Genomic DNA, 23,800 nt, shown 5'->3' on the forward strand with positions numbered 1-23,800 from the left:
ATGCATGAGCCAAACAAGCTGCCACCTCTAATTATTGCGCAACAAGATGTCTACCGCCTTGATTTTTCTAAAGGAGACGTGTGCTTTCTACCTGGCACAAGGGTGCTCTCTGGGGGCCCTGGTGAGGACCTTCTTTTAGAACCAACAGAGGTAGGCATTACATCCCTTACGAGGAAAAGAGCCCACCCATGACATATTTCCCAAAGCAAAATGTTGGGGTTATGTTTAAGCCTGTCGGCCGCCCTTCCTCCTTCGGGATGAGCCCCGTGTGTCAGTGCTCTCTTTCCGTGGAGGTCATCTCATTTCCTGGACGGTGCTTTGGCTGGAGCATGAATTAGCGACTGTCAGGCATGCAGTTGAGCAGGGAGTCCGTGACCCGAACTGGCTCTCCCTGGGAGCCTAAGGGGTCAGGCCAGCAGAAGGCACCAGCTGCCCAGCCAGACCATAGGGGAATTCCTCTCCTGAATTTTCTCCCCTCCCCGGATTGTCTCATCATCACCCTACAGGGGTCAGCTAAACTGGGGCATCCTGAAAAATCTGGGGCTCTGGACTGGAGGGGAAATGAGAAGTGGAAGAACGGAGATCCGTGTGTTTTCTTTGATGCCACTGTCACCACCCCTGGAAGAGTTCTTCAAGAGTAAGTGACAGGAAGGACCACAAGGAGCCAGGGCTGGCTCCCCCCCTAGAAGAACTAGAAGCCGAGGCCCGATGTGCCCTGACTCGCTGCAGGTGTGGAGGGGCGAGGGGCACAACTACGTCTCGCACTTGAGGCTTCCGGGGCTATAGCCCCAGCTGCTTTCCAGCGCTCCGGTGCTGCCTTCTCAGTCTCAAGGTTAGAGGGAAGACGCTAGAAGGTGTCCAAACACCAGCATCTCAAAGAGACAGAGAAAAAGAAAAGTCCGGGTGGATTTTACTTCTGGGCTGAGATGGATAGAGAAGCCTCAGCTAAGCCCGGAGAAGGAGAGGTGAGATGCGGCTTCCCCCCTCCGCCTACCCCCCCACCCCAGGCTGGGGTCCTGTCTCCCAGTGGGGGGTGGTGAATTTCTGCAGCAGTTCTCAAGCATGCATTCAGGGGCCCTCCCCACAGCAGGCCGGGCTCACTCCCAGGGGGCCAGGAAAGGTCTGTGGGGTCCAGGCTGCAACATCGCCCTCCCACCTCCCGGCTCTCCTGATCCCCTCGACTCTCCCTCCCACCAGAATGCAAGACTCCTTTGAGGCCCTAAGTAATGTAGAACCAACAAATGTCAGAAAGAGAAGGAAACATGGAGGTCCACAAAGTTCTTCTGCTATAGTGGAGACAAGGATGCATTGTTCTAGGTCATTCCATCAGCCACAGGCAAAGCAAAAGCTCCTGAGTCCTGGTTCTGTACACTTCTCTCTGTGCCACAGGGGCTCATTTCTTTCTTGTCAGCTGCCCCAGGGGTAGGGAACAGGAGAGGAGTGGGCCTGGTAGGGGGTCGGGGGGTGGGGGAGTGGGTAGGGGGTGGCCAGTAGGGATCCGGGGAGTCGTAGAGCAGCCTGTGTTGAAGACGAGATAGATGTCCTTCCTGGCAGGACCAGGGGATGAGAGTGCCCCCCCCCACCATGTGGGCCTCACCCCCTAAGATGTTGTGCATTATAACAAAGGCCTGTAGCCCCAGGCTGCTGAGTTAGGGCCCTCTGTATCCTGGAGAAAGGCTTTCTGAAGGTCATTGGCAGGGTGGGGGACTTGGAGACATTTCCTCCCATATAGTCTTTTCAGCCTCGATCAAGGCTAATAGCACCCTGGAGGCCTTTTATCTCACACTCTGTGCTTCCTCATTGCCCCTCGGAGGCCAGGCGGCTTTTGCTCCTGCCTAGAGATTGCTGCCCCAGGGGACTCCAGAGGAAGCGGGTGGTGTGGTCTGCAGACTTTGACCTCAACCTGTGCTGTGTCAGCACCTAGTGCGTTGGGAAAACCAGCCCTAGGAACCTGGGCTTGGTGGACATTAATCAAACAAACAGATTAGGCGCAGGCACACCTGGAGAGCCTCTGGGGGAGGGCAGGCAGCCAGAAAGCTCTGGACGGCACAGAGGGCCTATGGCTGCCATGGCATTGCCCAAGATGGGGGCATGAGGCATGAGGTGGAGGAGGCATGAGAAGCCCGGGGGCTTTTCCAACCCCAGCCAGTCTCGGGGCTCTACGTGGATAGAGAAGCCAAGGCTTTGGCGGGGGGGGGGGGGGGGGGGGGGGTGGGGGGGGGGTTGGGCAGAGCCGAGCTGGGGTGGACAGTTTGCAGCTCCAGGGCCAACCCATGGAGCCTGCCACCCTCGTGTCCCCTACTCTCCCTTCCCTTCCCTTCTTTTCTTCTCTGCCTCCTACTTCTTGCCTCCCCCATTCCTTTTTCTCCTCTTTCAGTCTATGTCCCAGCCTGGCCAGCGGCCTCGCATGGCTTTGTCTAGTTGGGCCAGAGGGGGTGGGTGAGCATGTCCTGCCCATGGCCCAGACCGCTGACTATCTGCTCCAATCCTCAACATTAGTGAGGCAGGGATTAGAGGAGGAAGGAGACAGTGATGGCTAACTTTAGTTTGCCTTTTTTTTTTTACAGGTCCCAAGAACTGTAGGCAGTAGACAGATTCAAAGCACAGATTTTTTTATTAATCAAAAAGCATCCTTGAAAACCCTAGGAGGAATACAAATGAAGTATAACGTACAATCTCTGTCTTTATAATCAGCAGACAAGGGAAGACTGTTGAGTAGGGATCAGTATGGTGTCTGTGACGGGAGTGGTCAGTTCACAATAGCTGTGTGCTGTGCTCCCACACCGTCCTGCATCCTGTTCCAGAGCCTGGGGGCAGAGATGACACGCAAAGTCCCACCCCAGGCCGGCAGGAGAGACCAGAGCAGAGGGAGGACAGGGAGGGCTTTCTAGACGTTGTGGAGAAGAGACAGATGAGGACAGTCACGCAGACAATTGCTTTTTCCGACAGCTCATTTTTAATTTTTTTTTTTAAGGTTTATTTATCTTTGAGACAGAGAGAGACAGAGCATGAAGGGGGAGGGTCAGAGAGAGAGGGAGACACGGAATCCAAAGCAGGCTCCAGTCTCTGAGCTGTCAGCACAGAGCCCAACGTGGGGCTCGAACCCACAGACCCTAAGATCATGACCTGAGCCCAAGTCGGAGGCTCAACCGACTGAGCCACCCAGGCGCCCCCCCCTCTACCCCCCCCCCCCCCATAGCTCATTTTTAACTCCTTGTTACTGACCGGAGGTACACGCCCAGTGAAACAGAAGGCTTCCCTTGAAGGAATCAATCCTCTTTCTGCAAAAAAGGGGGGAAGGGGGAGGTTGCTGCTCTGCATGGAGCACACTGCCAGCACTTCCGACACAATCGAGTTTCACTTGTGCAACAACCCCCTTATGCATTTGCTCATTTCCCTGGAGAGGAGACTGACACCCCCCCCCCACCCCCAGATTCCGGGCTAGGTGTAAGCTTCAAGTGTGTGGTCTTTCCACTCTCTGTGACTCCCCCAAATTCGGAGCTCCACGCTGGCAGGTGGGTGCGGGGGCTGGGATCCTACAGGGGGAGTCCACCTCTTCTGAACCCAGAAACCCCGAGGGTAGGGGCGTTGTAGCCTTGGTGGTGGTGACCCAGGCCAAACACGCGTGCTTAGGAGTGAGAGATGGAGTCACACTGGTCTCAGAGGGGGCAGTTCCCGCCCTGCTCTTGGTTGGATGTAGCCCATCCAGCCGCAGCGCTGAGCAAACTGAGGTCCTGGAGAGAGAAGGGGCTCGGCCCAGGTCTCCCTGCTCCGCACCCTCTCAGGCTTTGTCCACTGCAGTGTTTTTTGCAGGTCACCAAGCAGAGGGCAGGATGGAAATTGCCCATCTTCCTCACGCTGTGCCTGTTGCAAGGTGAGTCCCAAACCCAGCCCAGACTCAGAGCTTGTGGGATGAGCCCCGTGCCTTCCAGGCTGCAGAGATTTCTGGCGGGCCCTCGGTGGCTTTCAGGGCTCCCACGGAAGTTTTGGGCATACCCCGGCTTTCTCTCCGGGGATCCAAGGCCCTGCAGTGGATCCAGGGAGTGGTCAGATCTAGGCCCAGGGGGAATGGGAGAGGCAAGAGAGAGGGCGTATGCCTGTTTTGATCTTTTCTAGAAGATTCACTGTCTTGCTATGCCCACTATCTCTGCTCTCTTCCATTCAAGTTGATGGCTGAAAGTCGGCTGCATTTGCAAGATAAGGGTTCCAGGGCTTGTGTATAAAAGACGACAGGCAGAGGGCTCATTCCCACTCATTCAAAAAACACTCAGTGCCAGGCCCAGTACTGAGGACTTAAAGGTGCAGATCTGTCCTACATGAAACAGTTTGGAGTTGACAAAGAAACGAGATGGGTCAATAAAATTTACATCTATGCATTTACTGATTTAGTCAACATACATTTATGGAGGGCTGACCGTATGCCCTGTGCTAAGGGCGGCTGGATGAAAGAATCTTGCCAATAGGTGCTGGCAGGCTGGTGTGGTGAGCCTGGCCAGGTATAGATCCGGCTCAGATGACAAATGGCCCTATGTGCTGTGGTCGGCATTTTATTTTATTTTAATGTTTATTTTTGAGAGAGAGAGGAGAGAGAGAGAGAGAGAGAGAGAGAGAGAGAGAGATCACAAGCGGGGAAGGGGCAGAGAGAGAGAAAGACAGAGAATCCGAAGCAGGCTCCAGGCTCTGAGCTGTCAGCACAGCCTTACGAAGGGCTCAAACTCACAAACCGCGAGATCGTGACCTGAGCCGAAGTCAGATACTTAACGGACTGAGCCACCCAGGCGCCCCAAACAAACCAGAATTTTAATGAATCAAGGGTAGCTAATACAGGAGCAAGAACTCTGTACTATAATCAGACCATCTCTTTATTTTAATCTCCCTCCAGCCCCTTTAAAATTTTTCCGTAGAAACCAAAGCCCCCAGATGAAAACTCAGGCAGGCCCATGATTTTCCTGTTAACGTATTAGTGTAGGTGAGAGTTCTGACTGAATTTCTTTCACTCTCGAATGCTAAATTTGAAGTTCTAAGTGTGCAGTTAAATATTTTGGTTGGCCCTTTAATCTTCCTTCAACGATATGCCCCATCATCTACCCAAGGCCTACGGTCAGGAAGACGCTGCAGGGGGGACGCGGTGGCCATCTTCTCTGTTCCTCTCTTCTGCCTCCTCCCCATGTTGGCAGTTGGGGCTCGTCACCCCAGCAGGGTCCCAGGAGCAAAAGGGAGGAGGGGCAATAGACAGGGAGCTCTTGCTTGCTGGGGTGGCCTGGAGCTCTCTGGCCTGGCAGGAGTTTAGAGCTGGCTCTTTCTTTTGTGGGTGCATTTGTGAACTTAGATGGTCCCCTGATGGCCCATCTCCTCCCTTCGCCCCAGGTTCTGCTTTGACCCCTCCACAGAGAAGACCCCATCTCAGATGCCTGAGGACCGTCTCTCTGCCCTCTGCACCCCGCCTCTGGGCCAAGGAAACACTCACTCCTTTCTCACCCCTCTGTGGGAGAGGGAAGACATCCATCGCAGGTGCAATGACTCTCCCTCTGTCCTGCCTCAAACCTCTTGTGCTCTCTCAGACAGAGTCCGTCTCCGGTCCATGGCTGCCCCACATCTGCACCCCCCCCCCCCCAACTTGCTCCTCTCTGGGAGAAGCCATAGCCACAGACGACTGCCGGGAAATGATGGGTGAATGAGTTCAGGGCATCTGTCTCCACTGAAGGGCAGAGAATCTGCATCAGGGGCCCCAGATGGCACCACGTTGATCTAAAGTGCTGGCTCTTTCTTTAATTTCCATAGGTGACTAATAAAAATTCCAAATGACACGGGGGCATCTGGATGGCTCAGTCCATTAAGCATCCTACTTCGGCTCAGGTCACGATTTCATGGTTCATGGGTTTGAGTCCCGCATTAGGCTCTGTGCTGACAGCTCGGAGCCTGGAGCCTGCTTCGGATTCTGTCTCCCCCTCTCTCTGCCCCTCTCTCTGCTTGCGTTCTCTCTCGCTATCTCTCTCTCTCTCTCCCTCAAAAATAAAGAATAAAACATTAAAAAATAAAAAAAAATCCAAATGACATATAATACATACCAAATACATTCCCAATTATACATAATATAACATATATACCTTAATTATGTATAACTAGGAGCTACTGATCAGTAATCTACTGAGTTCTTAAGGGCAAGTTAAATTTGGTATTAATAAAAGAAAAAAAAAGTTCATTGCAAGAGCTGATTACAGACTCTTTCTTTTAAAGTTTATTTTTGAGAGAGAGAGAGAGAGAGAGAGAGAGAGAGAATCCAAAGCAGGCTCTGCGCTGACAGCAGCGAGCCCAATGTGGGGCTTGAACTCACAAACCATGAGATCATGACCTGAGCTGAGCCACCCAGGAGGCCCTGGTTAAGGATTCTCAATCAGCTTTCTACAGGGAGGTCAGACTGCCCCGTCCTGCCCATTCGTGGAAGAGACATACCAAAGATTGTCTCGTGTGTGCCACAAGTAGATCATAAGAATTCCTGAAAGCTAGGGCACGAACACTTTATCAGGGCACTACCAATGTTGTCCTGAGATGGTCCTTGTTTGTAACTGAATATTCTTTTTAAAAAATTTTTTTTTCAACGTTTATTTATTTTTGGGACAGAGAGAGACAGAGCATGAACGGGGGAGGGGCAGAGAGAGAGGGAGACACAGAATCGGAAACAGGCTCCAGGCTCTGAGCCATCAGCCCAGAGCCCGACGCGGGGCTCGAACTCGCGGACCGCGAGATCGTGACCTGGCTGAAGTCGGACGCTTAACCGACTGCGCCACCCAGGCGCCCCCGTAACTGAATATTCTTGACTCTCAATGATAAATTGCCACTTACCCTGATTAAGAGCGGCACAGTTGGTGATGCGTCATGTAATTACACCTACCGTGAATATTGATATAGTCGTGGCTTTTATGGCCCTGAGTCTTCTAGAATTAGACCTCCGGACATACGCAACAGGCAGGGCCAGCTCGACGAGCTAAGAGGGCTGGGTTTAATGCTCTGCTATTACCTGGTGAACAAGGGGTTAATAATTTTGCAACAAGGGGCTCCGCATTTTCATTTGGAGCTGGGCTTTGCAATTATGTAGCCACTACGGACAACAGGATATTAAACTTGGGTATTAAACTGAACCTACTTGTCTTGCCGAGGCTCTAAAGACACTGACCGAATTGATACGCACCAGGTACCCACAGCCTAAAACAAGATATTCTGCTGCCTGGGCAGGAACACGCAGAGCGGTTATGAAGCCGGTTGTCCCTGCAATAGCCCGCCGTGTAGCCGTCTGAAGAATCGTGAGCCCCCAGCAGAGCTCACCGGCAGAGCCGCTTTGGAGAGAGATGTCCATGTGTTGCGCCCTCCTCCACTTGCCTGGGGAGACAGGAGGGATCGCTGCCCCCTCCCGTTCAGCCAAGTTCAGAGAAGAAATCTGTAGGAAGACACTCAGCGAGTTTTTCCTATGTCCAGCTTCTCCTGACAGCAGAACAAAGGCGTTTCCTGGAACCTGCCGAAAGGAGCTGGCCTGGGGACTCTTCCACGAAGGCCACCCAGAAAGGACTGTGACCCCAAAAGGAAGGGCAGGTGGCCAGCCGTCATAGGTTTAGTGGTGGGGTGGGGGGGGGAGGCCCAAAAGGCCAGTCGGAGAGCGGGAGGGAACTGCAGCCAGAGGCCATGGAAGGGTCTGGGAGGCAAAAGTCCCAGGAAGAGCTCTGGCCGCCCGTGTGCCCAGAGAGCATGGCGAACAGAGCACAACTCTCCGCCTCACCTTCCCCTCTGTTCCTCTGTACCCAGTCCCCGATGGGCCTAAACACCAGTTTTGAGTAGAGCAAAGAGACTGGAACGGCAGCCAGTCGTTGGACTGGACTGACCTTACCACCCTGGGCCAGGCTGGACTTTTTCCCCATCCGAGGGAGACCGTGAGAGTTACCACGAGTGAGGTTACGCCTGCGATTCATCAAGCAGCAGAGGCCATGCGAAGAGACAGTGAGAGACACGACAAGCCTCGTTTCTGCTCGCCCCAGAGCGAGTTAATGTCATTCAGTAAACAGGCCGCGGGCAGGTTCGACCACGATTTCCACCTGTTACCAAAGCGGGTGTGTTCGCAGGCCCGGTCAGCTGGGCGTTGATGGGGGCATGTGGTTGTTTACCCTCTGCCGGAAAATGCGGGGGGCGAACACATCCCCAGTCACCGGTCTGGGGATGTACCCACCCAGGGGACCGGGATACCGGTGTTTCAGGCACCCTCTCCGCTCGGGGGGAAAGCACACTAACCTGTTCTTACCGTCGAACTCTCTCTTGTGTATTCACTCCACCAACCAGACTGCAGCCCTCTTGTCAGATGTTGACCCAGGCCCCCCGGACGGACTCGTAGGAGAAAGTCTGGCGCATGATAGGAGCCAGCTAACAGTTGGAAAGAGTATTCCTGCATTTCTGTCTCTCACATGGGGCCCTGGATACAGCTGCATTCCGTATCTTGGGGTACTCCCGATCCAGGGGCTAAGCTCTGACATTTCTATGTTGATTCTTCCTCGCCTCACTTTCACGAGGGTGTTTTTCTGGCCTATTCCCTAATTCCGACAGAGTCTGGGGCTCGTACCTCCGCACCGTGACCTTTCGTGAATCTCTCTTCCCTCTGACCATTTTTTTCCCTCTCTCTGCCCGCAGACGCAAACGCACTGAAGGGCCCGAGGCTGGTGTCCGGGGAGCCGGGGGGAACTGTCACCATCCAGTGCCATTATGCCCCCTTGGCCATCAACGTATACGAGCGGAAGTACTGGTGCCGTCTCAGTCCCCTGACGTCGTTCTGCCACACCATTGTGTCCACCACCGGCTATGCTCATCTTGGCTACCGTGGCCGCGTGACGTTTGCAGACTTCCCGCAGAGAGGCTTGTTTGAGGTGAGGCTGTCCCAACTGTCCCCGGATGATGTGGGCCGCTACCGCTGTGGCATTGGGAAGAGAAACGACATGTTCTTCTTCAGCATGAATCTGACCGTCTCTGCAGGTACGGGCTGACGGCGGGTGGGTCAAGTCTGGTGAGGGGAATGCTGGGAAGGAGAAGGTGTGGGAGAAGACGGTCCGGTCCAGGAGGCCCTTAAACCTGAGGGGAGCGATGAGGAAAAGCTGGGGGTGGGGCAAGGGCTTTAAGAAGTAGGCTTTCAGGGGCGCCTGGGTGGCTCAGTCGGTTGAGCATACAACTCTTGGTTTCAGCCCAGGTCATGATCTCACAGTTGCGTGAGTTGAAGCCCCATGTCTGGCTCTGCACTGGCAGTGAAGAGCCTACCTGGGACTCTCTCTCTTTCTCTCTCTCTCTCTCCTCCTCTGCCCCTCCCCTGCTTGCTCTGTCTCTGTCTCTCTCAAAATAAATAAATAAACTAAAAAAAAAAAAAAAAGTAGGCTTTCATTTCAGAAAGAAATTACCTTCGAGAAGGTAGATATTAGGAAACACTTCCAAAATGAATGCATGCAGACTGCCTCACCCAAATCCCCCCACATTTTGTGGCATGTGTTTTTGGAGAGGACTCCAAGAAGTTGAATTGAATAATATGGCTTCTTAGGCGCATGGTGTCTCTTTGTTCAGACAAGCAGAGCAGGTAAGAGATGCGGGACAAAAGAGGCTCTTCCTGAGACCGAGCCCCTTAGCAGACATCTGACAGCTTCGAGATCCATGCTCTGTGTGGCAGGTTCCAGAGAAGTGACCCAGATCGGGCACCCAGAGCCTGGGGAAGGGCGCCCAGGCAGTGGAAGACCAGGAGAGAGGCAGCGCCAAGGATTGCATTTGTCTTGTTCAATGTCACTCTAACCATCTGCTGAGATTGGCTGCTCTATTTGAGGACCCGTATGTGGTGGGCTGTGGGAAAGAGGCCAGTATGGGCATGCAGGACAGCCCAGTAGAGACTGTGGGCATAAAAAGAGAGAGAGAGAGAAAGGACCATAAAATGTCAACATTTGCAAAAAGATTAGAGATTCCACCCGGTTTTCCCCTATTTTTATTTTATCCAACATATTGACCCAAGACTGTGTTGCTTAATGAGGATGCATTCCTTGGGGCAAACACTTTAAGCCTGGGATCTTTTGCTAAATCCTGTAGGCAGCTGGGATAGCCTTCCTATGCGGTCTCCTTCCGCCATTGACAGGTCTTTCCAGCGCCGTCCCCCCACCCACTCTGGCTGCAGGTGAGCTCGTCGTGGCATCCCTTGGAACAGCAACACCGGCGGCCAACAGATGGACCCCAGCAACCTCCCGGATGACAGAAAGACAAGGAACGGGATTCCACAGAGTTGCTCTGACTCCAGGAACCAGGAAAACAACAGCTTCCGCGGAGGGCAGGCAGACCCCAGGAACAACTGGGGCAGCAGCTCTAGGGACAGGTAGTCGAGTAGAGAGTTCTGTCCGGACAACAGTCCCCATTCCAGAGAGTTCGGCTTCACCCATCGGAGATATGTCCAATACGACAGAAGGTGTTTGGGTGTGGGACACCAACAGCTCGGTAGGGGATTCGGGCAGGCCCAGCGAAGAAGGGAGGGAGATGACAACTACTGAGGCCGGTAGGCCCCAAGAAGAAGCAGAGAGGGTCAGAACAGCTCTGGATGTAGTTGGGAAGGTCATAGGGACCATCAGGCCAACAACTCTGGTCTCAGAAAAACGGGTGCAGGAAATCTTGCAAGAAGCAACAGCCATTGCTAAGCCCCAAGCCCTGGGCTCCATTGAAAGAACTACCCCAGCTGCAGGCGTGTGGACCCTGGGGCCCTCCAGCATACAGGTGGCGTCTGAGGAGGGAGCTACCAAAGGGGACCTAGACACGCCTGCTGGATACAGCGATCCCCAAGCAACACCGAGCCAGGCCCCGGCAGCTGGGCCCAGGAGGCCCCTGGGCAAGGGGTATTCCATGAAGAGGTAAACTCCCAGCCCCTCCTCTCTGCCCTACTCCAGGCATGCCCCTCCCTGGGCTGACCTCTGCGCCCCCCCCCCCCCACCTGCTCACTTCTCTCCCTTTGTCACCTCAGGACAGCAAAGGGCAAGGCCCATAAACATCACAGACCCTCCCTTGTTCAAGGCTCCTTGCTAAGAAACCCTGAGTATTTTCATGTGGTTTTCAAGCAAAGATCAAAACAAAAGAGTAACAGAATATTTAGGTGGAACCTTTGGGACTTTTTTCTAAAAGATGAGGAACAAAAGCTCCAGACAGGGGAGGTACTTGCTGAAGCCACAGGGGAAGACCGTGAAACCATGGGGCAGAGCCCCATGCCCAGGGTGGATTCCCTGCCTCTCACTCAGTCCTCTGTCCCACGGTGACACAGAGTGGCCCCCACCTGCCTCACACTCAGTGCAGTAGGGACAAGACGGCGTCCCAGCTCTGCTACGAACCCGCCGCGAGAATAAGGGGAGCCGACTTCCCTCGCCTCAGCTTCTCACCCGTAAAGCGAGGGGCGAGGGCCGAATGGCCTTCGGTCCCCTGTCCAGCTCCCACCCGCCCGCCCTCCCCTGCACTCTTCTCATCCCCACCTGTTACTTCCACTCCAGGGCTTCTCCAGGAGAGAAAAACATCTCTCTGATCCTGACTCCTGTCTCTACGGTGCTCTTCCCCCTCACGCTTGTGGCTCTCGTCCTGTTGCAAAGGAGGCTCCGGATAAACGGGACCTGTGAGTTGAGCCGAGGAGGGAGTGCTTGTTCCCACCGGACACCCTCCGGACTGGGTGGGGTCCCGACTGGTAAAAGTGCTAAATTCTAGACAGAGCCATTTAACCGAGCCATTCACTGGCCTTGGTTTCTCAATGAAATGGGAAAATCAGTTATGCCTCAAAGGCACCCCCGGGCAGAAGGAGAAGCTCTTTCAGAGGATGGCAAGCCATAAGCTAACGGTGGGCATGGGAAATGCATGAGCCATGCCGGCAGCAGGCAACAGGAGCACAGGGACCAGGTGCGGGGAGCAGACCACATTTGCACCCTCTGCCTCATGGCCCAGCCAAAAGCCTCTTCCGGCTAGGTTTCCGTACTCCTCAAGGGAGTGTTCCGAGGTGTTTAGCTCTGATGAAGAGAGGGCGAGATGTTCTGGGAGCAAGTGGAAGAGGCTGAGGTGCTCACACCCAGGACCTCGAAGGCCTGGCCCAATCCTTTTCAATCCAAGGGCTCGGTTGCAATTCATCTGTGTCAGGAAGTTCCCAGAAGGTTGTAGGGGCTGGGGGGTGGGGTACTCAGGGAATCGCATTCAGTTCCCAGTTATCCTCACGGCATGCTCTGTGTCTGTGCAGCTCAGGAGACAGAAGGGACAGCAGGGGTCACCTTGATTCAGATGACGCATTTCCTGGAACTGAGCCTCCAGCCAGACCAGCTGCCCCACGTAGAGAGGAAGATATTCCGGGATGAGTCTCCTCCTCAGGCCCGTCTGACTGTCCCCGAGAGGCACCCTGGCCCCCAAGGAGTGGAACAATAAGCTGTTCAGTCCCCATGGAAAGAGAGCCAGGACGAAACAGCATGACTTCAGCCTTTTTTCATCCACCTATACAGAGGGAAGCAAATGGACTGGGGAAACAGAGGCTGGCCGTCCTTGGGCCTAGGAAAGTCAAGCATTTCCCACAGCCAAAGGTGGTATATGACTCAAAGGAGGCTGCAAGAAAGGATTTCTTAAACATTGGCGGAGGTCACCTAGGAGAGCGTGGAACTTCCATTTCCGGGAGTTTGAAAATAGAGGAGGCTTCCAATTGCTACGAATTCTTAGCCATCATTCCTACTCCTTGCTAGGCATCCCCTTTTCTCAGGTCTGTTAGCATTCAGCCTGCTGCACACATTTATTTAATCATATTCACGTACACGAGGCTTGCCTTCTCAAGAAGATTCTAAGCTCCTTTAGGGCAGTAATTGTGTTTGACCCACATCACTATGTCCCCAGAGAACTTCCAATTCAGTAGGGCGCCCAGTAAGTACTTGTGCTGAACGGCTGACCAGAGGGCATGGGCTCAGTGGCCTCCGAGGTATTCTGAGTCCCCCTTCACTCCCCTCCAGTCCCCCAGAGGACTCCATAGGCAGGTGTTTTCTCCATAGAAACGAAAAGGCACAACCCCCATTCCTCAAATCATCCCCCCACATTTGGGCCCATAGTCATCATGCTACAGACCTTTTGACCTAGGCAAAATTTTCTGGGATTTTCCTAAATTCATGGGCGAGGAGGGTATTTTTCAGTAGATTCTCACCTTTTTCATAAAGCTCCCCTTGTTCAACGGCTTCTGAATCCTTGAGATCAAGGACTGTTGATGAAGTTGGGAAATGACCATTTGGGGGAGAGAGGGGGGTGGATGACAGAGAAGGTGGCCAGAAGGAATTTTATGTGGATTCTGCTTTTATAACCTTTTCATCCCATGCCTATTGGGGAACTTTCACTCCATCCTTGGTCCCACTGTCTTTCAGGCATTACATCGGCTCTTTTGTTTTGCCGAATCTTGTAACCAACTGTCTGAACTTCATGTTTGGGCAAAGCAGCCTTTGAGCAATGGAAGAGAAAGAAAAGGAAGGCTCCAATGTCAAGTTGAGAATTGTCAAGTGGACATTTCCAGAAGGATCAGCCCTGCCTCCTAGGCTGTCAGCAACACCAGAAACACTTTGTTAACACATCCTCACAGCTGGTGCTGAACCCGGACACTCTCCCCAGAAAACCGTGGAGATTTAGTCTTCAAGTTTGGAGAGAGAGACCCCAATGTTTTGGATACGTAGGGAAGTTGAAAACATCTGACCAAACAGAATCACAGAATTTCAGAGCTAAAAGGTCCTTAGAAGTTAACCACTCCAGGGTGAGGTAACTGAAGCCTTGCGGGGGAGAAGGAAGTTGTTTTTTTCTTTTTTTAATTTTTTTTTTTTAACGGAAGTTGTTTAAACCCAGTTAGGAATAGAGGAAGGCTCAGAAAAGAGAGCTCATAACCTTGATTTAGTGCTTTCTCCACTTCGTCACTGCTAAACAATGTATCAAAGCAAAACTAGTTAAAAATAAATCAATGACACCACTATAGCCTTGCTCCACACCATTTTCATGAATGCTGAAAAACCTGTAAGAGATAGAGAGATAAGGCAGCCACATTAACCCATTCAACCAATAAGGAAGTGGGCCCTGGAGGGTATGTAATACAGCTAAGGTCGTTTGGCTTATTAGAGGTGGGGACAGACTGAGACCCCCCCCCCCCCGCCCTGGATCACTCAGTGCAGGATCACCCCACCTAACTGGTGTTTACCAGGGGCGTCCACAGAATGCTAGCTTCTCAAGATTGTTAAGAGGTATTCTGAGGGGGGGGGACAAAAAAAGCTTCGGTAGATCAAACAAGTTTGGGAAATGCTGGTTAAAGAATAAACAAGTTTCTTTTGCGTAGGACTTTTTGGAGCCTCTAATCCACTAAGATGCATTGCAAATAGCCGTGGGGTGTGGGGACATGATGAGTGTTTTCCCAGTGTTTTGGACTATTGTGTGTTGGTGAAGCAATCTCACTGGACCGGGATCCTCAGATCACTTACTGCTTGGGGAAGTTGGCTGCACTAAGGCAGGGGTCAGCACCCCTTTTTCTGTAAAGGGCACGATAGGAAACACTTTAGACTCTATAGGACACACAGCGTCTGTTGCAACTCCACAGTTCTGCTGTTGTAGCACTGAAACAATGACTCTGACGGTGTGCCAACAACATTTTATTTACAGAGATAGGTGGCAAGCTGCATCTGGCTCCGGAGCCACGATTTGCCAAGCCCTGAACTAGCACACAAGACTCCCATGTGAGGGATCAGACCCTCATTCTTCCTCAAAAGCTGCCCTTGCCACGCTGCTCAGGGACCTCTCCTTTCTCCGAATCCCTGTAACACTTTCTGCTTGGGGTTCAGCAGTCGGGGCACCCGGCCTGACTGCCCCATCTTGGGGAAAGAGGGGACCGGCTCGGCAAGGGTGTTGGCCGCGTGGCTGGAGTCGGGAGCGGCTTCTAGAAGTAGGACCAGGTGCATTAGGGAAAGCTGAGGTCCACCGGCAGGGGACGAGCTAGTACAAGTTCAAAGGGTCAGAGCAGAGCCAAGATTAGAGTCTCAGGGCCTACTGTTCGGAGCCGGGCAGAGATAAGATTTGAGGGAAATTCTCACCTGGAAGGAAATGGGGCAGCCCCATGTCTTTACAGCTCTTCTTTATGGGCTCCCTGATAAGCTGGTGTGACGCGGGAGTAAGACAGACAGAGCAGGCGGGCTCCACCACTCGGTATTGTTGTCCGTGACTTGTTTTTCCTCTTCCTTCCCCCGTTAGCACGATACATCACTGGGATGCGAGGCAGGGAAACATCCATCGCTAGGCTGGAATCAAGGAAGTCTCTCTTTTTTTTTGTTTGTTTTTTCTTCATGGAAATTTCTTTTTTTTAATTTTTTTTTTTCAACGTTTATTTATTTTTGGGACAGAGAGAGACAGAGCATGAACGGGGGAGGGGCAGAGAGAGAGGGAGACACAGAATCGGAAACAGGCTCCAGGCTCTGAGCCATCAGCCCAGAGCCTGACGCGGGGCTCGAACTCCCGGACCGCGAGATCGTGACCTGGCTGAAGTCGGACGCCTAACCGACTGCGCCACCCAGGCGCCCCTCTTCATGGAAATTTCGAATCCAAGATACAGGTGGTGAGGGAGCCTAAGGCAAGCTGACAGGCCGCAAACACTGCCCCCCCCACCGCCCCCGCTCCCCACCCAGGTGGGATTTGTGTGATATTTCCCAGGCACTCCTGACTGCCTAAAAACAAAGGAAAGGGAAAAAAACAAATGGTTAACTGATAGAGATCATAGTCCTGCTGGACCTAAGTCTCCATCACCCCTCCATAGTGATGTGGGAAACAAAGGCAGGAGGAGGCCTGGAGGTTATAATTTCCTTATAACCTGCAGCCCATTGGCAAATGCTTGAGGCCGGAAGAGTAAACTGTTTTTCTAGGAACTCCTAACCGTCTTAGTGCTAATGCTTTGCTAGAGGGACAAACAACCCTAGCCTGACGAGAACGAGGCCTCCAGTATCCTGTGAGCCTTCTTTAGCTTGTGAAAATCTCACTGGAAACTTCCCCTGGACTTTACCTCTCCCAAACGCATAGTATAGAAGCCAGTCTCTCCTCAGGGTCCCAGGGCAGCGCTTCCTGCCCACGGGTCCTGTCCCTGTGCTTCAATAAAATCACCTTTTTGCACCAAAGATGTCTTCAAGAATTCTTTCTTGGTCGTCGGCTCCGGACCCCACGCACCCCGCTATCGCCCCAAAAAACCTCATCACAGGCCAGCACTGACTTTCCTACGATCGAGCAGATTCTCCCCGTGAGGGCACAAGTCTTAACGCTGCTGCTCCTTCCCTAGTATCTCTGCACAGAAGGGGCTACCCTCAGCTTTCACCTCGCATCTGATACCACATTTCTGTAAGGCAGGTGTGATGATTCACATTTTACAGATGTGAAAGCCGAAGCCAGAGGAAGGAAGTCGTTACGCTCTTCGGGAAAGGGCAAGCCGGGAACTGGACACGAAGCAATCTATCTCCAGGCTTAAATCCTTGATCGGTGCACCACGCTGCCTTGCTCGACACTTAGACTTATGGCCTGGCATCTGATCGGGTCCTTTCCTGTTTAATATTGTAGAACCTTCCTTGTTTTCCTCTGGGAGGCCCAGTGTATAGAAGTTTTTATAACCATTTCCAGTAATCTGTTTTCTTTGGTCACCCAGCTGGCTTACTCCTGTCCTGGCTAAGTGAAGTATAAAAGTTCAGGGAGCTGGAAATGAGCACTAAAAATTCGGCCGCTGCCCAGAGGTCCGTGCTGGCATTGTACAAACAGAGCTCAGATCTTCAATTAGCTGCGGGGATGTCCGTCCATCTCAGGTAACCCAGGGCAAATGCTCGACCCCCAGCCAACTTGTCGCCCTTCTCCTCTAGGACTCTGGGGGTTTCTTCCTCTCCTCCAGCAGCCAGTGTGGTCTCGGACAGACAGAATCAGCTTACTGACAGCATCAGTCAGACACAAAGAGGAAGGTATTTCCACGGAAAAACCTGTAAAGCACTTAAGGCAAGTAAACATGAGTTGTGTGGTTATTTTCCACTGGTACAGATATTCCAGGGCTAAGAGCCTGACAAGACGGGTGGAGATGGAGATTCTACTCAAAAGGAAACAGACCCTCTGGCGGGGTCCAGCCACCACCAAACTCTCCACTTCCCCCTAAAGGATGCGGCTTGGGTTGCAGGCACCAGCCCTCCCTGGCCCCCCCTTCACTGTCAGCAGGAGGACGAGCCATCACCCCACTGCCCACTCTCCAAGGGGCCAACTGAAACGCAGAAGGGCAGCAGAGAGGCAGGAGAGATCACTGTGCCACACTTCCAGAGGCAGGTAGAAATCACGAACACCGAGGCTCCAGGCCAGTAGGCCACTCTTTGCCCCCTGGCCCCATTTTGTTGAGGATGTACATTCCCTGGTTAGCTTCTGGAGTCTTCTGTGTTCTGCCTTTTCCGATCTCTGGCTGAGTTCCCGAGTTTTGCTTGTTTGCTGCCTTGATCGAGGTCTCCCAGTTCAGCTCTGAGAGGAGAAGGTCAAACAAGGGCCACATCTTTCCCTAATTTCACTAATCCCTGGCTCCCTAACCTGAGTCTCTTAGCAGGGAGGAGGAGAGCCAGGACCGCCGTGGCCCAAGCATTTTCTGATTCCCCCCATGAGTGCAGATGTCGTACTTTTCCCCAGACAAGAGTTCAGGGAAAGGGCACCAGGGAGTCTGCTTTTTTAGGGCCTGGCATGGGAAGCGCAGACTGGTTTGTGAATGCACTTGGCCTCAACTCTCCATTTTGCCAGCACACCGCTCCACCCGCGCAGTGCAGCCCGCTAAAAATTAATTACGGTATACATCACCAGAAAGAAGCAGATTATACAGCCTCGCGCAGTTGGGAATGCAGAGGCTCAGATGGGCATGGGCTGCCGGGGATCACAGGGGATATTTTTCTGGTGGCAGTCTGACAGGCAAACCTTGGGCTGAAGGCCAGGCCAGACCAGGAACAAGGAAACAACAAGTGTTCAGGAGGTTCGGGAGGACCCCAGTGGCTTATGAGAGGGGCTGGGCCCTGTTACCTGACACTCTACCTGTTGACTTTGGATATCTACTCTAAAAATCTTCCTCCTTCCGCCTCTCCCTGACCAGGGTATGGAGGTGGCAGAAGGCGAGAGAGTGGTTTGGTACCTTCAGAAAAGGTTTGCTCCTTTGTTCCTGCCTCTCAGAACCAGAGAAGAAAAGTCTCTGGGGCCCTGGGATTGGCCGGCGGAAACTCAGAGAGCCTCTGGACCGAGGCCAACTTTCCAGCCTCGCTTCGCTATTCCTTGTTCCTCACAACAGGCTCCTCAGAGCGAGACGCAGCCGGTCTCGGGGGGCTCTCGCCACAGCTCCTGCCCTCATTAGGGCGCCACCCAAATGACGAAGACGCCCCAGCCCAGAAGCCCCTGAGGAAATGTTGTTTTCACTCTCTGATTGGGGGTGAACAGAACTAGGAAAACAGGTGAGGGATCAGACACCTGGGCAATGACAAGGCGAGGCAGGTAATGAGGGAGAAGGAGGTGGCCCAGTGAGTTCAGGGAGAAAATAGAGGAGCTCTGAGGCTCTCATGGGTCCATGTGGCCAGTAAGCCGCCCTCTCCAACACTCTCCGGTGACCAGAACTTCTTTCTCACCCTCCTTGCATCCACTACCCGGCCTGCCTCCTTAAGTTTGTTCTTGGCATTGGCACGATGCTGCCAGTCACAGGTGTCATGCTCCGCGCTTCTTAAGAAGGACGTGGGGAGCTCCTATGAAATCACCCTACAGCCAGGCAGATTTGGAGCGTTTCTAGCTTATTCCCCCCGCGACTTACTCCCTAACAGGGAGGCTCACCTGTGGAAAGGCTCAGGCCTCCAAACAAATTAAGGACTCAGAAACTCCCCCAAGGAGTCCCCCAAGGACTCAGAAACTCACTGGGTGAGCTCCCCCCACCTGAGCTCAGCCAACTGGACTATTGCAGTCCCTACTTTCTCGGTGGGATTCCAGGCAATGGCCACACTAGGGACCACCTTCCCAGCCAGCAGCACTCAGCTGGGCACCAAGGACAATAGTCCCCAACCCATGGCCTCTCTCCAGCCCAGGGCAGGGAGAGTACACGCTGTATCCCTGCCAAGGCAGGACAGCTAGGGTCAGGAAATACAGAGTGTTACCGCCTGATGGCGAGGGTAGGGCTGCTAGGACATAATGATCCCAAATAGTAACTATCCTTTCAAAAAATGGGAGAGAAGGGATTGATATTTAGTTTGGTAGATTTGCTGTCACAATTCTATTTTCTCCTGTTCGACACTAAACTGACCATATTATTGGTTTACAGAGGAATGTTGGATTTCAGGGCTGGCTGACCCGGGAGTAAACATCGACTCCAGGCTGGGGTTAACCATTGACTCAGCCAAAGATCTGCAAAGGGGAGCAGAGAGCTGGCGGTAAACAGCAGCGATAGGCTGTTTCATCTGTCCGCTCTTATCTCACCGGTCTGGCAAAATCGGCATTCATAAGCACCATCCGCAGCGGCCAGGAGTGCAGAAGGGCAGGGGAAGTGTGGGGAAGGATGCAATGGCTTAGGCCTCCCCTTCTCTATGGGTGGCTTCCCAGGGTCTCGGAGCATCCACCCAAGGATGCAGGGTTGAAGCTGTGTGCTTGGTCCTCTCCAATCTTCCCTGAATCAGTTGAAGATACAAATCGAAGTCCATTGCAGCCCGTGGAAACACGATTCAAAAGATCCATCTGGGGAGTGAAGGCTTTGGGAAGTGGAGGAAACTTCCCAATGCTGGAAGACCTTGGTTCTTGACCCACCTATGCCATTAGGTGTGAAGTCGGGCAAGTCATTCCCCTTCTCTGCCCTTGGGTGCTCGTTGATCAGTGGGGAATCTCTCTTTGTTCTGAAAGCCCATGCTGTCCCATTCATCTGAAGCTGAATCATAAGCACCTGTTAGAAGCCAGTCACTGCCCACATTATACTTGGTATTTGTCACAAACACACAGTGTAAGTATAATTAGCTCCATTTGATAAATGAGAAAACTGAGGTCCAGAGACCCTGAGTAACTTGTCAAGGGTCCCCTGGACCAACAGGTGGCAGGGCTTGGATGTGAACCCCAGGCATTCTGCGTTTGGAGCCTGTGAGCTTTCCCCAGAGCTTTACTGCCTCTCCATGCCGACTACCACCTGGATGGTGTTGATCCTTGGCAGTGGTGTATGGGATAACTCCTCAATTAGACCATATGCCCTTAGGGAACAGAGACGCACTCTCCTGATGTTCCCAATCTCCCTGGACCTCACCCAAACTGGTCAGGGGCATAGTAGATGCTTGCAGTAAGGCCGCAAAATGGCCCCCCAAAGACGTGTTCACCTGATCCCTGGAATCTGTAAATGTTACCTTATTGGGGAAAAGGGTCTTTGCAGATGTGATTCAGTCCAGATACTGGAGATGAAGAGATCATCCTGGATTACCCAAATGGACCCTACATGTGGATCACAAGTGTCCTTGTAAGAGAGAACAGAGAAATATTTGTGGGCACACACAGAAGGCAAAATGAGCACAAGGGCGAAAGGGGCATGATGCAGCTACAGACCAAAGAATGTCCAGGAACCCGGCAGCAACCAGAAGCCAGGAAAGGGAGGGGGGGGAACAGATTCTCCCCTAGAGCCTCCAGAGGGAGCGTGGCTCTGTCCACTCCCGATTCAGACTTTTGGCCTCCAGAACTGAGAACACGTTGTGGTTGTTTTAAGCCACCACAGTTATGGCAGTGTGATAATAGCCACAGGAACCAAATGCAGTGCTCCCTCAAAACACAGAATCCTAGGACTACAAGTTTTGGAAGCCACACGGCCCAGCCCTCGCGTTTAACAGAAGGAACACCTGCAGCCCTAAAGGAGGAAGCGATTTGGCAAAGGTCACTCAGTAAGTTAGAAGCAGGGCCAGAAGCAGGACATGTACATGTGTTCTGAGACCAGACCAGTGTTCCTGCCGAGTCCCAGGGGCGTGAAAGTCAAATAAGAAGCTTTAGTTCTTCTTAGTATATTTTTCTCTTATTAGTCTCTTAAGAGGGAGGGGGGAACTTTATTATTTTTTTTTATTTTTTTAAATATATGAAACTGATGGTCAAATTGGTTTCCGTACAACACCCAGTGCTCATCGCAAAAGATGCCCTCTTCAATACCCATCACCCATCCCCCCCTCCCTCCCACCTCCCATCAGCCCTCAGTTTGTTCTCATTTTTTAAGAGTCTCTTATGCTTTGGCTCTCTTCCACTCTAACCTCTCTCTCTTTTATTTTTGGGAGGGGGGAACTTTAAAGTAGATGCCATGATGTAAGTTTTGAAAGGTATGATTGTTGCTGTCATCATTGTTATTATTGAGTGATGGGCCGTCCCTCCGCCTTCGGGACCGGGAGGCAGGAGCTATGCTTTAGGGCCACTGAGTTCCCGATGGGGAAGCCACAGTGAGAGAGGGGAAGTTAGGTAGCTCCGAACACACCGCTAGCATGTGGCTGAGCCCAAAATAGGATGCAGGGTTTTGACTTTCTGGCTCTTCCCTGGGTTCTGCTTCTCGTTTTCCCTTTCCCCTAAGCTGGATCAGTAGGCCAGGTGGGCTGTGTGTGTGTGTGTGTGTGCGCCTGACACGATCTGCTAAGACGGTTTTGGGGACTTCTGGGAGCACACACCAGGACACAACCTAGGAAATTCTCCCCAGTATAGAATAAGGAAACTGGGTGGGAGATCTGGGGCCCCGGAGGCAGCCTGAGAAGCAACCGTTTTAGGGGTGTTTTTCCCTCCCTCCCTGCAAGCCTACATTGATCAAGTTTCCGTCCTAGTATTCAGTGGGCTTCCCTTAACCCCCATTCCAGCTCAAACAACTAGACCCAAGATATGCCCTGCTTTGGGGGAAGTGAGTTAATGAGAAACAAGAAAACAAAAGCCTACAAATATCTGATGATTGAATCAGAAAGGAGAGAGGCATAAGATGGCAAAGCTTTGGAAGGAGCTGTAATCTGGCAGAAGCAGGCTTGTCCTATCCCTGTCCCCACACTATCTCCATCTTCCCTCACATCCTCCCACTGATAGCGACCCTGGACCCGGGGAGGAGAAAGATTGCATAGCTATTGAGGTACCTGTGTGCCCTCCCACCCACTACCGGGGGCAGGGGGGTGCTTATTCACGGGTTGCAGCTGGGGAGAGGAGACGGACAGCGATGGAGATATCCAGAACAGGCTGGAGGTGCCAGAGCCCGGGGGAACTGCACCTTGCTTGTCCTGTATAGAACTTCGGTGGTCTGAAGTCTTGCCAGAATTCACTGCAACTCTGGCTACATGGGAGCAGTGGGGCACAGAAGGCTACAAGGCACTTAGGGGAGAATGAGGCTCTGCTTCACGGGATCTCCCAAAGGCCTCAGGAGGCTCATGATGAGCCCAACTCGCCCTGCGTCCACAGGAAAGGCAAGGAAGGGCCGAGAGGTCGCAGGGCTCCTACCCGAAGGAGCCCAGAGGTAGGGACAAGGGGACCACAGAGTGGACCACAGATGTCTCAGGATGAGCGGGGATAAGGGCCACGGATCCTCAGTACCAGGTACATTTCAGAAGACAGGGCTCTTTCCTTCCCAGCACGAGGCCAACGCACAACCACAACAAAGCAAGACCAAAATAATAGGGCCTTCCTTCTATTGCCTCGACAGTAACCTTGACATAAGCCGCCCCCTTGCCCGTGCCCACTTAGCCCAGACTTCACACAAAACCAGAGAAGAGAAGGGAGACAAAAAGGAAAGTAAATCCAGAATGAGATTGAGTTTTAAATCGAGAGTGAAGTGACCGAGAGATCACTGAATCGAACCCAGTTTGCCTGGAAACGACTAGGTGATTTTTTTTTTTTTTCTTACATTAGTCAGATTGTAGGTTTGGGGTCAGAAATGAAGCTCCATGCTAGAAAATACCGTTTCTTTTGTGGCCATTCAACTCCTTGGTTGCCAGTTCATGTTCACTCGTGAGTAAGTGGTTAGCTAACATAAGACCCGGGGCTCTAACTGCCGTGTGTTTTTACCGGGACTCTATTTCTCTTTTTCTCCTTCCCCTTCTGGGGTTTGCTCTGCAGGACGCTGTAGGGAGAGCCTGGGTCAGTCCTGCACAGGTAGGATGGGGCACGATTCTATGGGGGGGGGGTATGGTGAGGGGTGTTGGGGGGACATATGTGTGCATGTTGGGGACTGGGCGTCATTTGTGTGACACAGCACTGCATTTGGGGCACCCCAGGAATCCTAACCGGGTCATGTCTGGAAGACCACTAAGGACTAACTGAGATAGGGAAGGAGGTTTTCCTCTGCCACCAGCTCAGTCGATCAGCACCGACTTTGCTGTGGCTCAGAGCGTGGGTCCCAACAGGATTCCGTGGTCCGCCATTTTTAGGGGAGCCCAGAAGCAGCCAGTGTTTAATCCCTGTGGGGAGTAGAATGGGAAGATCTGCAGCCCCCCCCCCCCCAGTTCCTGAGAGCACTGGGGCTGGTAGAAGGGGGCTCTCTGGAAGATGTATGTAAAGAGTGGACTTAATCCAGGCTAAGTATCCTAGAAAGTGGGGGGGGGGGGGTTTCCAGAGTGAGCAGAGATGAGAGGCCATGGACTGAGAGCCGTTCCTGCCACTTGTGCCCCATCAAATGCACTTCAGCTTCATTCCACACCTGGACCGGGGGTATCTGGTTATACCCTCAATCTGCAGGTTTGGGATTACTATCCCTAGTTTTGAGATGGGAAGAAACATGAAGGGGCCTTGCCTAGGA

The 23,800-nt window shown here is 52.7% G+C and overlaps 1 protein-coding gene across 1 annotated transcript; it reads left to right on the plus strand.

The window, feature by feature from the left end:
• The first annotated feature begins 541 nt into the window (after positions 1–541).
• FCAMR (Fc fragment of IgA and IgM receptor) lies at positions 542–13,824 on the plus strand. The gene is made up of 7 exons (XM_043568103.1): positions 542–965; positions 3,802–3,874; positions 5,368–5,511; positions 8,671–9,009; positions 10,142–10,901; positions 11,529–11,647; positions 12,257–13,824. Exons 1-7 carry the CDS (start codon positions 927–929, stop codon positions 12,436–12,438), a joined length of 1,656 nt encoding a protein of 551 aa, XP_043424038.1. The 5' UTR covers positions 542–926; the 3' UTR covers positions 12,439–13,824.
• Positions 13,825–23,800: the final 9,976 nt, after the last annotated feature.

This window comes from Prionailurus bengalensis, chromosome E4 (assembly GCF_016509475.1).
Source record: "Prionailurus bengalensis isolate Pbe53 chromosome E4, Fcat_Pben_1.1_paternal_pri, whole genome shotgun sequence".
Lineage (NCBI taxonomy): Eukaryota > Metazoa > Chordata > Mammalia > Carnivora > Felidae > Prionailurus > Prionailurus bengalensis.

Coding starts and splice junctions, on each gene's coding strand:
- FCAMR (XM_043568103.1), top strand. CDS start 927: ATGGATAGAGAAGCCTCAGCTAAGCCCGGAGAAGGAGAG. Junction 966..3,801: donor CTAAGCCCGGAGAAGGAGAG/GTGAGATGCGGC, acceptor TGTCCACTGCAG/TGTTTTTTGCAGGTCACCAA. Junction 9,010..10,141: donor GAATCTGACCGTCTCTGCAG/GTACGGGCTGAC, acceptor CGCCATTGACAG/GTCTTTCCAGCGCCGTCCCC.